At 41.8% G+C, this 12698-nt stretch overlaps 2 protein-coding genes across 2 annotated transcripts; one reads left to right on the top strand and one right to left on the bottom strand.

Annotated features, from left to right (window-relative positions):
* Positions 1–382: 382 nt before the first annotated feature.
* LOC144638646 (lymphokine-activated killer T-cell-originated protein kinase-like) lies at positions 383–5131 on the bottom strand. Its single transcript, XM_078497862.1, has 2 exons — positions 4263–5131; positions 383–1890 (listed from the first exon to the last, which is right to left on the bottom strand). The coding sequence occupies exons 1-2, from the start codon at positions 5011–5013 to the stop codon at positions 1631–1633; spliced, it is 1011 nt and encodes a 336-aa protein (XP_078353988.1). The 5' UTR covers positions 5014–5131; the 3' UTR covers positions 383–1630.
* Positions 5132–5148: 17 nt separating this feature from the next.
* Positions 5149–12494, top strand: LOC144638621 (heterogeneous nuclear ribonucleoprotein U-like protein 1). Its single transcript, XM_078497821.1, is given in 4 exon segments — positions 5149–5512; positions 7930–8040; positions 10026–11261; positions 11263–12494. Coding segments are annotated over 4 exon segments (1983 nt in total). The 5' UTR covers positions 5149–5248; the 3' UTR covers positions 11635–12494.
* Positions 12495–12698: the final 204 nt, after the last annotated feature.

Here is a 12698-nt window from a genome sequence, read left to right as displayed (position 1 = left end):
CAAGCAAACTGGAGTAAAAGCTAACTGCAAGCAAAGTGAAAAAAAAAAAGCCAACTGCAACAAACCAGGGTGAAGCTTACAACAAGCAACTATGGGTGAAGCTGACAAGCTGAATATGGTCACTCTTTCCCTGGGGGTACCCAGTTTTCCTTCTTTTACAAAAACCAACACGCAAATACCAATTTCATCCCAAAATGCATGTACACTATGTAATAAGCTTTTGAGAACTCTTTCCTGGTACGTGGGTAAATAAAACTACATTTTACCAGTTTTTCACATCACATCATTCTCGTCCAAGAGGCTGCGACCCTTCTGGTCAGCTATTGTGGCCTCTGGGGACCAGAATGACATAACATCTGACAAGGTCTAAGCATTGAGGCTGTTTTGTGTTCTTAATTACTGTGTGTTTTATTATTATTATGTTTTCTCGCAATGCTGGTTACCGCTATATGATAATTAAGTTTATCAATAATATTTACAATGCAATATTCTTCTATTTCTACTTTACAAGTTAGCTCTCACTGGCAAGTAATGCAGACAATGCAATAATTTTAAATAAATTGCTCAATCTGGCAATATCATCTGACAACTTGAACATAACTCTATGCAAGAAAACTTTGTGCTTAGCTACATGTATTAGTGCTTCAGTCTGTAGCTGTTTGCAAATCCTTACCTAATTTGGCATAATTTTCTGAGATTTAACCCGAAAAACTTCACGCAGATGATCCTTTAAAGAGATCTGCAGTCTCTTAGATTTGTTGTTAACTAAAGCCTGATTCACAAGCGACATAATGACAAGGTCACACAAATGCAAAGGCAACTGCTGTCCAAGATTTATGTTAACAGAGTGTGATTTCAAACATAACATAGCTGGAACATATGTAACCATAGCAACACAAGGAAAAACTGATCTTTTCTTTATGTTGTTATACCACTTGTCTCTGTCCAGGCTTTGCATGCTGCGAAAAAATGAAACCTTAGCAACAACGAATCAGAGACACAACAGGGTGTATACGGATCCCTTTTGAGCTATCTCATCAGAATGGATTTTTTTTTTTTTTGGGGGGGGGGGGGGTGAAATATCATACATTTAAAATAAAATGTTTCCTTATGCTAGTGTATATTTAAATGTTTCCGCACCTTTAGGTAATACTGGGGGTACCTTATATTAGTAAATTTCTAGTAGCCTAATTTCCTGCGGGTTTAGACTACAAGCACTCCTGATTTTTTCACAGAGTCTGTCAAGCATGAAGTGAAAAAACAAATGATTGCAAAAAAAGGGGGGATGAGGCGGGGCAATGCACAATTTCTTTTTTTTTTGGGCCACCCCTTGCCCCCATTTTTTGCGTGATCATTAATTTTTTTTGCTTCATGCTCGGTGGAAGATCATTTAGTTTTTTTGCTTCATGCTAGGGATGGGAAAAAATAGGGTAGTCTACTGTGAGCTGAAACTACATGTAAGTGATAGTCCGAATTCGAACAATCCCACATGGACATTTTCTATAGCTAAAATTAGGTTAACAATGCAAATGGCTGGCTGCATTTACTGTATCAGTAATTGTTCAGGCAAATGATTACAGTATCAAAATATTGTTGTGTGGTGACATTTCACATCCTTGCCATTTCACACTTAAATCTGGACATTTTTAGCCATAACCTCAGGCTTCAGTGCAGCAACAATGTCCTTAGCACTGGGTCTTTCTTTGGGATCTTCAGAGGTACAACAACAAAACAACTGAATCACTGGGCTCGTCATCCAATCAGCACTCTGATACTTTGCAGGTAAAGGTGGCCGTGTTCCCAAGGCGGCTAAATATTCCTCGGTATCACAAGCGCCGGCGTCTTCTTCATCCTCACTGGTCATTCCTGTGTCACCCTCATCGTCACTAGCTGGAAAGAGACGGGACCCGAATGCTTTATTTATTTTTCTCACTTCAATGAAATATGTTTATTACTTTGGTTAGTAAGAGGGTGGTGTACCTTAACCTAATGGTGAGCGTGCTAGGCTCTGGATCAAGTGATCTGGGTTAGAGCTCTGGATGGTGTCACTGTATCTGTTCTTGAGCAAAATACATTACTTTCACAGTGCCTCTCTCAACCCAGGTGAATAAAGGGGTATTGGGGAATTCATGCTGGTGGTGGTGTGGACTCAGTCCTAGTCACATAGGACTCATATAGGTATGGAATCCGGAGTAAGCTCTGGCGAGGTAAAAGTTTAAGCAGGGTTCGTACCCTTTTTCACAAATAATTTTCCAGGACTTTTCCAGGACTCCAAACTTTCCAATTATAACCTTTTCACTCCCAAGACCTCAACATTATTTCTCCTTACTGTCTGCCATACATTTCTTATAAATGTAAGTTCTGAAAATTCTGGTGTTCCTTGAGTTTAACAGATTTCCAGAACTTTCCAGGACCGATAGTCTTTTTCCAGGACTTTCCAGTCCTGAAAGTGTCAAAATGAAATCCCAGGACTTTCCAGGTTTTCCAGGACCCATACAAACCCTGCTTAGTTGCCTAAGCCCGGGCCAAACGAGCATGAGAGTTGATGAAAGTTGACTCTTATGAGAGTTTTCGTCAAATCTCATCCACTATCATCAACTCGGGCTATACGAGAACAATCAAACTCTCATCAACTCATAAAAAATTTGAACATGTTCAAAGTCAATGAGAACGCATGGAAATTTCAGGCCAAATGAGAGCAAGGAAATGGAACTCTCATCCTTGTTTGGCCCGGGCTTTAAGATTGAACAAACCATGCTTAATTTCATTTTAAAATGTGACAAGAATAAAAAAAAAATGAAACAACAAATCGAAAAAACAGTGCAGGAGCATGGGGAAACAGAACTGGATATTGATAAATAACAGTTGGACTAACTGCAGACCCCTTCCCCCTCGTAAAAAAAAAAAAAAAAAAAAAAAAAAAACAGGAAGATTACATTAGTTTCGCCTTTTTAATGCCCAGAAAAGGGTGTCCCTCCCTCCCCTCAATTTGATTACCGGTATTAGACATACAAAATTCACCAAAGCACTACCCTCGAATAAGCGCTGCACTTGAGGTGCCAAAAATTTAATAAGCACTGCACGGCACATATTTGAGTAAATACGGTATTTGGGAGACTTCCACTGAAAGATTTTGTCTGAGCTAGGTGAGTGGTGGGGGACAGGGGTGTCAGAACCTCCCATTTCCTGTACCTTTTTCTTCTGCACCCCCTCCCTTCTTTTCCATAGTGGTTCCCTCCTCATTGTTTGTCCCAAAGAATTCCGGTTATAAGCCCTGGGCTTATACACCTTCGTAAGGGGTTTTGGGTGGGCTTATAAGCCGAGGGGCTTATATCCGGGAGGTCTTATAAGCGGAATGAAAAAAAACGTTTCGAAACGAGCTACAGGAGTGTTGATGGAAATACGAAAACACATAATAAAGCAACATTTAGCCATGTTCAGTACTGTCATCTGGTAGAGGGGGGCTTATAATCGGATGTATTTTTCAGTTGTGGGCTTATAAGCGGGGGGGGGGGGGGGCTTATAACCGATAACCAGAATTTTACGGTATCTATTGCAAGATATGGCAAATCATTGCAGAAGTTTCCTCGTTTTCTCCCGGTTCCTCCCACTTATGGAATTCCACATCCCACCCCTTTTCTCCTACGTCTGCTCTTTTCCCCAGTCCCCCTCCACAGATGACTTCCAGAAAATATGGGGGAGTTTATAGCAGCTCTGAATATAGAACTATGCTTTGTTCAAATAAAAGGTTTCGACAAAATCGTGTCCTCCCAAACATTTCATTGATCATACGAAAAAAGCCTTTCCAGCTCTAGGAGGGGGTGGGGGTGAGTATGTGAGGTTTGGGGTAGGAGGAGGGGTTGAGGAGGGCATGGTCAACTGGGTGTTAAGGCTGTGGAGGGGGACAGGGGGGAGGGAGCCCAGGAGAAAAGGGGCAGGAAGCGGGAGGAGAAAGGGCGGGAAGCGGGATTCTTAAGGTGGCGGGAACCGGGAGAAAATGAGTGAAATTTCGTAACATTTCATTATATTTCGCAATAGACATGGAACAAACAGGAGAGAACAGCTACGAAAGGGGCGGGAGGCAGGAGTAGAAGGTACGGGAAGCGGGAGTAAAAGGTACGGGAGGCGGGAGGTTCAGACCCCCTGGTCCCCCCCCCCCCCCCCACACAAGGCTGGCAATGGAGATTTCATTCACTCGATTCACCAAAAGGTTTCAAACAAATTCATAACCAAAATTGAAAGGAAATTGATGGAATCTCTACCTGCTAGCAAATCCACGTGTGGCACATTCAAAGCGAGCATCTCCCAAATCAGAAGCCCATAAGCGAAGATATCGGCTTTATCGGTAATAACACCACTGTTCAAAGCTTCTTTACACTTCCATGGTTCTGTGCCAATGTATCTATCTTTGGGATTTTTCAAACCGCTGAGGTCATCTTTCAGCCTGATTGCTACGCCAAAATCGCACAATTTCACGGCGTCAAAGTTGCCTCTTATCAAAACATTCCCACTCTTTAAATCGCCATGTAGTAGCTTTTTCTCGTTGTGAATGTAACTCAAAGCGTTCGCAATATCCCAGGCAACTTTTAAGACTTCTTCGTAGGTAAATTCCTCCTCAAGAAAAGCTTTTTCTTCGATGAGAGTTTCCAGAGCTTTTTCACAATCTTCCATCGCAAGGCAAAGTTCGCCGTCGACACTTCCAGAAATGGCGCGAAAACCAACAATGTTTGGATGTTGTAATTGTTTTAAAATACTAGCCTCCAAAGCTAGTCGTTCGCTTATTCCAGATCTTGCCTTCTTGTTGACCTTTTTGACGGCCCAAGGAGATCTCATATCATTTTCGTTTGTCTCTCGTTTGAATCTATAAACGGAAACTCCAGTTCCATATCCAAGTCTTGTCATAAATGGAGACGGGGGAATCATAAATGGCGATGCATGAAACGGCGACATTGCGCTATCTTCACATAAACGACTCCCACTTCTTTGGGTAACGGGCGTAGAGAACTCACTCATGTTTTAGAAACGGCTAGAAAAATGCTCAAAAACTGCTCGAATTTCTTATCGTGACTGCCAACCGATTTTTGATCGATTTCGTTGCCGTTTGTTGTCACATTTCAAAAATTCCGCGTTTTTATTGGTCAATGCTCTCAATGCTTCATGGGAACACACGCAGCGTCGCCGCCATATTGGATTTCGCACGAGAGGTTTTGTAAAACACAGCTTTTCTACGTTTCAGCGTTTGTTTACAATGTATCAACAACACTACAATCAAAACTACGGCCAACACGGGCCATACAGTCAGTATCCGGGACAATACGCTGGCTACAGTAGCGATCCAACAGGGCCAAGTTCATATGGTGCTCAATCTCCTCGTATTGTTTTGGACGATTACAACAGCGATCTGAACTTTGTCATTGAGCCTGATGGCGTAACAGGATCGAGTTTGCATAAGGATGGCTTTGAATATATGTGGGCTGGAGCAAGGGCGACTTACGGTGTTCGATCAGGCAAGGTAAAACACTTTATAAACACGTTTGTAGACGAGATGACATGTTAATCGATTGATATATATTAATCGATGGAAATCGATATTCATCGATAATAATCGATATCAATTAATCGATGTAAAATTTGTAAATCGATGTTAATTAATCAATATACTAACACTTTTGTAATTTTTCATTTATCAGTAATCAATCATTCATAATATTGCCATGGATTGCCAAGCATATCACATGAAACATTTTTTTGATTAAAATAATTTCAAGAAGTTTCTTTTCGTTGCTTGTTTTTGTGACAATTCCGCCAACATACCGACGAAGACCAACCAAAGTGATCCCGCGAAATCGTTTAGTATCCACAATCCGAACTTCCTGACATGCAGAGTCCGAAATCCGCTCCAAAATTCTCAGCTAATCCGCAATCCCCTGTATTTTCGAAATCCGCAAATCTGCTCAATATTTTGCATAAATCCACAATCCGTGTGCTCAGTTAAAAGGCTAAATCCGTCAATCTGCGAACCTATTCATCCCCTTCCCAATAGCCGATTCCCTCTATAGCGCGCGCCTGCAGGGAATCACGGTAGTTGTATTCATCAAACCATGCGCGAAACTCAGCGACGATGCACGCTGCTGAGTCTCGCGCATGGTTTGATGATACAACTACCGTGATTCCCTGCAGGCGCGCGCTATAGAGGGAATCGGCTATTGTTCGATTAAATTAGATCTAGTGCGGTCATTGAACAAAAACAAACTCACACAAATTAAATGCAAATCAAACCAAATTTGATTTCATTCAATTTGTTCTAAAATGGCACTTACAAAGAAGTTTTGTGTTTGATTTTGGTTTATGGCCAAATAAAATCAAATTTCATCATTCCTATAACTTTGATTGACTGTCATTGAGTTTGATTACATTTGATAAAAATTTGAATTGATTCTATTTGAAGTGATATGGCAGGCGATTTGCATTGTCATCAATTTATAATATGTATCAGTCAATTCCAAGCGAGATCATACCCCCCCCCCCCCCTCGCTAGGCAAACCCCCAGGCATTTGACTTTCTTCAAAATGTGTGATCAAATTCCCCACTAATTCCCCCACTATGTGAGGTCAAATTCCTTACCGGTTGGGACTAAAATGTCATTGCGAGTTGGGTTTTCTAATTAACCCTACTAGATGCGCCAGCTTTTTTGGAGGGGGTGGTCTGCAAATGCCTGAGCAAATCATGTTCTCACATTATCCCACACTACCTCACACTACTACTCACTGTTTAATTCTTCCTTCATGTTTTGGTCCAAGCCATCCAAAGTGACATACCCCCCCAAAAAAAACACTCTTACTTCTTTCCATAATCCAAAAAAAAGCGATGGGAAGTTGGAACCAAAATATATAGTGGTAAATCTAACTTTTTTGCTACACTCGCGATCCACAGGCGAGTGAAGTTGCTCCACATCGCAGTACAATCGAAAGTAGATTTTGTTCTGTACATACCACCATGCCGAAGGAAACTTATCAGCTGTATCGATTAATGTTGAGGTCCTGAAGATCCCATTTCCACGATTTTCTTGTCTGGTTTTGTTCTGAGGATGCGTAACATTTCAGGAGAAGAAAAACATAACGAAATGGCCGCCATTTTATCTTTGCAAATGCAGTCGCTCAAACTCGGGTGACTGTCGGCTTCACGACTTAAATTACAAAGGGTTTTTAAAGTTAACTAACGATTGATAGTACAGCAATTCCTATTGGCCCAATGTGTTTCCTGTGACTTAGTAACCAATCAAATTGCTCATTACAGTAATGGGCCGATAACATCAGCCTCGGCACATCTAGGTGTTAAATGCGAGGCCGATTAGATCAGCCTGTGGCACATCTAGGGTTAACTGTATGTCTAAACGGACATTATGCCCTATTAGCCAATTTTAATAGGAAAAGATATGTTGAAACTACTAATGTAACCAAATACTAACTTCACGCGCTTGAGCTCGCAAGCATTTTTTTATAGTTTATGACACATTTTGTCGACGGTCAAATGCCTGACCATCCATGCATTCCCCACTATCCACAAAGAGAGATACACATCTGGGTTGTCACTTTGGCAAAGTTTTGAAGTACACAGGGTGGCTTTATTGTTGGATTAGGTGGCTTTTTTGTCGTCTAATAAAAAAAAAAAAAAAAAAAAAAAAAAAAAAAAAAACAAAAAAATAATCTATAATAATTTCTAAAGAATCAGAAGAATATCCCAGTAGAGTAGCCAAGAATAATAAACTACACTGATGTAGATGGTGATTTTGGCCAGTTGCAAGCAACTTTTGACAACCCTAGATACTTGTTTTCTGCAGCTAAGTGACTTTCAGCTGCCAATAATATTGTTGGATACATTGTACTTTTGCAGCAATGTGAAACCCTAACATACTCCTGTTATTTGCAGGTGTGCTTTGAAGTTCGTGTACTTGAAAAATTACCAGTAACAATGCCAGAAACAGAAACGAATCCTCATGTTGTGAGAGTAGGCTGGTCTGTGGACAGAGCAAACCTACAGGTAAGAAAATAATAAGCCTATAACTTGGGTCCTTGGAGTCCTACAAGTACATACATGTATTACAAAAATTTCCTAAAATTGTTACTACATGTAGGAAAAAATTGGAAAACCAGCATTTACATGACTTGTATGGGTCGTGTAGCAGCTCTTGCAAAGTCTCACATGAATGGCTCGCTACCCTTCGAGAGAACAACAGAACAAACAACAGGAACAATCCCCTAGCCCCAAAGACAATAGCAACTGCTACAGTAGGAACCAGTAGAATTACAAGCTTACGAGAGCTCCTACACTACTGTCATTTATTTCAATATTCAGGTCTTAAAATTCAATCTGGCCCTTGCTAGAGCTCCAACGGCTATTCTAATGAAAGTCGTTGGCTGAAATACTTGCCTCTCCCTAAAGTGAGATGTTTTTGGCTTCTAATGTTGCTCTCCGACATGTGCCACACAAGGGTGGCCATCTTATTGAAAGCACTAGAACATCACTTGTTACACTCAGGGAAGCACATTGGTTATCGCTTAGACTTCAGGGCCGGGTTGTTCGAAAGCCGATTAACACTAACCCAGGATTAAAAGTTTATCGAGGGTTCAATTTCTTGTGGATAAAAGTGTTTTTTCAAAAATGGAGGACAGAAAATATAAAAAGAAAACCTCAATGAGAAGTTAAAAAACTGAAATCAAACTTCACACTAATCCTGGATTAGCTTAATCGTGCTTTGAACAACCCGGCCCAGGTGAAGAGGGTCAGGCTCAAGTTCTTGCTAGGGTCATTGTGTTAACATGTAAACTCACAGTGCCTCTCTCCTCTCAGGAGTATATATGGTACTTGAGTACTAGAGAATTGCTGGGGGAACCTCAAAAAACAGGGTTCGTATGGGTCCTGGAAAACCTGGAAAGTCCTGGAATTTAATTTTGGCACTTTCCAGGACTGGAACGTCCTGGAAAAAGACTACCCCTCCTGGAATGTTCAAGAAATCTGCAGATATGTCCAGGATTGAACGCTAATGAGATGCACGTTCCTCATGACAGGCATCACAAAGTGTCCTTATTAATACAAATTCACCAAAACACACCAAATTTTGTCAAATATGAAGTAATAATTATGGAAATGTCAAATAACACAGTCAAACATGAAGTACTCATTAAACAATACCTGCGTTCAATCCTGGACATAAGTGGAAATCTGTTTAACTCTAGCAACAACTAAATTCTCAGAACTAACATTATAAGAAATGTGCAGACAATGTAAGGAGAATTAATAATTGAGATCTTGGGAGTGAAAGGGTTAATGAGAATTTTGGAGTCATGGAAAAATCAATCTGAGTCCTAGAAAAGTCCTGGAAAATTCTTTGTGAGAAAGGGTATGAACCCTGTAAAAATGCTGGGTTATCCTGGAAAGGAGCAATACTCCTAGTTGCAAAATGCAAGGGAAGGTTTAGTTTAAAAGCCTGGCCCTGGTTGACCAATGGATGGATAATGCTATGCACCAGATAAATCACTATCCAGAGGATAGTGTAGTTTGTTTTGTGAACACCTACCAGTATCCATTGGAAGGCGTGACCCACCTTTTGAAATATTGGGGAGCCCGGGCCGGCCCCCCCCCCTCCCCCCCCGGCCCCCCCCCCCTGCAATAACTGGGGGGGAGAGGAAAAAAAATTCCAAAAAAAAAAAAAAGACCCCGGCCGGGGGCAAACGGAACGCCACCGGAGCCGGCGCACAACCATTAGGCCACCACGCCTCCCATAATATTGGGGCCTGGTAATCCATCTACCTATGCAGTAGTCTTGAAGTGGAGATGAATTACAGTGTATTAATTCATGTAATGTTCTCAGTACCAGTAATACTTATAGTGAAACTGCTAATTTGGAGGTGTCCTTTTGTATATGAGTGTTATTTAACCTATTATCATTGCCATAAAAGTGGCCAACGCAACTGTGATAAATAGCGTTACTGACATCAACAAAACAATTTATTTACATCTTGTAGGTTGGAGAAGACAACTTGTCGTATGGTTATGGCGGCACTGGAAAAGTTTCTGTAAACAACAAGTTCTTTGACTATGGCGAGCCATACTCCACTGATGACACAATTTGTTGTTGCATAGACCTTGATGCTAATCCCAGGGTTATCCTTTTTACCAAAAATGGAAGATATCTTGGAGTGGCTTTCCGTCTTGGTGCCGAGTCAAATGGACAGACATTCTTCCCTCATGTTACGGTGAAGAACATGCGACTTGCAATCAACTTTGGGCAACAGGAACCCTACTTTCCACCTCTCCAAGGGTTTACCTTGATTTCGAGGTTGCCACCTCAGTGTTCAGAGCGGGGATCAGTCGGGCCAGCGTCGAGGAATGACTCTGAGATTATCATGATGGTGGGTCTACCCGGAGCTGGTAAAACCGTTTGGGCTATGAAATACGCCAGGGACCATCCAGAGAAGAAGTACTGTGTTCTTGGAACGAATATGATCATGGATAAGATGAAAGTGATGGGTCTGATGCGAAAGCGAAACTATCACGGGCGCTGGGATGCACTTATCAAGCAAGCCACTGATGTCTTGAACAAGATATTCAAAATTGCTGAGAGGAAGAATCGAAACTACATCCTTGACCAGACCAATGTGTATTTCAGTGCACGGAGGAGGAAGATGAACAACTTCCGTGGATATCGACGGATTGCTGCGGTGCTTGTAAACAAACACGAGGTGTTGAAGGAGCGGACTGAAAAGAGAGAGAAAGAGGAAGGCAAGGTGGTGCCAGAGTCAGCAGTCCTTGAAATGAAGGCAAATTTTGTTCTACCAGAAGTCGGTGAGGTTTTTGATGATGTGTGGTTCATTGAAGAAGACAAAGCCAGCGCCGAGCGTCTTGTTGCTGAGTTTCAACGTGAAGGAAAGGAGTATAAAGAAAACGAGAAGAAAAGAAAGCCGGTGGAAGAATCAGGATCAGGAGTGAGCCAATCAACGGTAATGAAGCGACCCCGTACTGACCAGCCAGGCCCACCCACGTCTTGGCAAAGTGGTCCTCGAGGTCAACATCCAGGCCACAGTGACCGTGGAGGATTCCAAGGAAACTATCCTGCAAGAGGGGCTTATGGTGCATCAAACAATGCGTCCTTACAAGGCCCTCCACCAGGCACCGACAGGGCCCCAGTTAGGTCGTATAATGACTATGGACCACCTCGAGGATATGGAAGACCAGGCGAGCCGTATGGTACATATGATTCTTGGGCCTCAGAAGAGTTACAATGACTATGGAGCTCAGGGTCATGGAAGACCAGGGGAGCCATATGGGTCATATGATTCAGGTCCTCCAAATAGGTACAATGATTATGGACCTTCCTACAGACCACAAGAGAGCTACAGTCGCAATGACGGGCATTCATTTGACTATTCTAATAGCCAACCACCTAGTGGTGGGGACAGTAGATACGGTCAAGCCGCGCCTGCATATGGTCAGCAGTATGGGCAATATTACGGTGGCCAAAATGCTGCACACTCTTACCCCCAAGAGCAGGACTATTATTCAGGGGGAGTGGGGAGAGGGCAAGCACCACATGGTGGGAGAACTGAGCAGTATAGATACGGCGGAGGATATTAGGCACTTGTTAGCAACCACACTTAACCATAATAATACATGTATCAAACAAAACCGAAAAAGGATGGCTTTTCGTTCTTGAAAGATTAAGAAGAGTAGGAGATGATCATAACTTTGAAAGGCAGAACTGCTGGTGAAAATATCTTAGTTTTTATAAGGTTTTTGAAAGACAGAACTGCTAATGAAAAAAAAAGTTTTTTAATAGTAGGTTTTTTAGGTGCTTACGGAGTTTTCAGTCACAACGAAGGAATGTTTCGCCTAGCCTACCTATAGACTTCTCATATTACCTTTGTTTCACGCAGAAAAGGGACCTTTTTTTGCGTAAAGCAAAGGGAATAGAGGACCCCTCCACGTAGGGTACAAGAAGATTCCCAACAGCAGCAATATCTGTGGTATTACTTGGCGGTCGTTATTTTGGCCGTGACGCGACAGGAGCGTTGCGCGACGACTCGATTGCATTTTCCGCCAACTAAACTAACAAAACAAAACTTGAAGTATAACAAATAAACTTTAAGTAAAAAAGCGGTGAAAAATCACTTGAGCCGAGCCAGGCCAGGGCGCGTAGATTTTTAATCGGCACACGTTTTTGACACGAGGAAGTCATGTAGTTTTTAGCTTAATCAGCTTTTTAAAAGTTTACCGTTTTTTTCTGATCAGCTTCCTGTATCGTTTAGAGGTGATAAGCTTGGGTTTCTGACAGTCTCGTTAAACCACCAGTGATAAATTTATAGTCTCTCTCTATCTTTTCCTGACAAAATGTTTTTATTATTATTATTATTAAAAGATGACAAAAAAAAACAACCGTTTACTGTAACGACATAGCCCCTTTCACGGTTTCCAGCGCCATTTTGACTGAAGGTGTAAGGGGGGCCACTTTTCAAAATTTAAGATTCGTAGTAAAAATATAGCAATGGCGTTGACGTGGCTAAAAAATATGTCACTGAACACGACAAAACGTGTTAACCGTGAACCGACAATATTTTGGTTTTGTCTTGCCTTGCATTTTTGTTTGGGACCACGTCCGTACGTCATCTTGTTTCTAAAAAAATCGGTCAGACGGCGAAAGG

Source organism: Oculina patagonica, chromosome 14, assembly GCF_052425735.1.
Source record: "Oculina patagonica isolate OP01 chromosome 14, crgOcupat, whole genome shotgun sequence".
Classification (NCBI taxonomy): domain Eukaryota; kingdom Metazoa; phylum Cnidaria; class Anthozoa; order Scleractinia; family Oculinidae; genus Oculina; species Oculina patagonica.
This window is presented reverse-complemented; position numbering and strand designations above follow the sequence as displayed.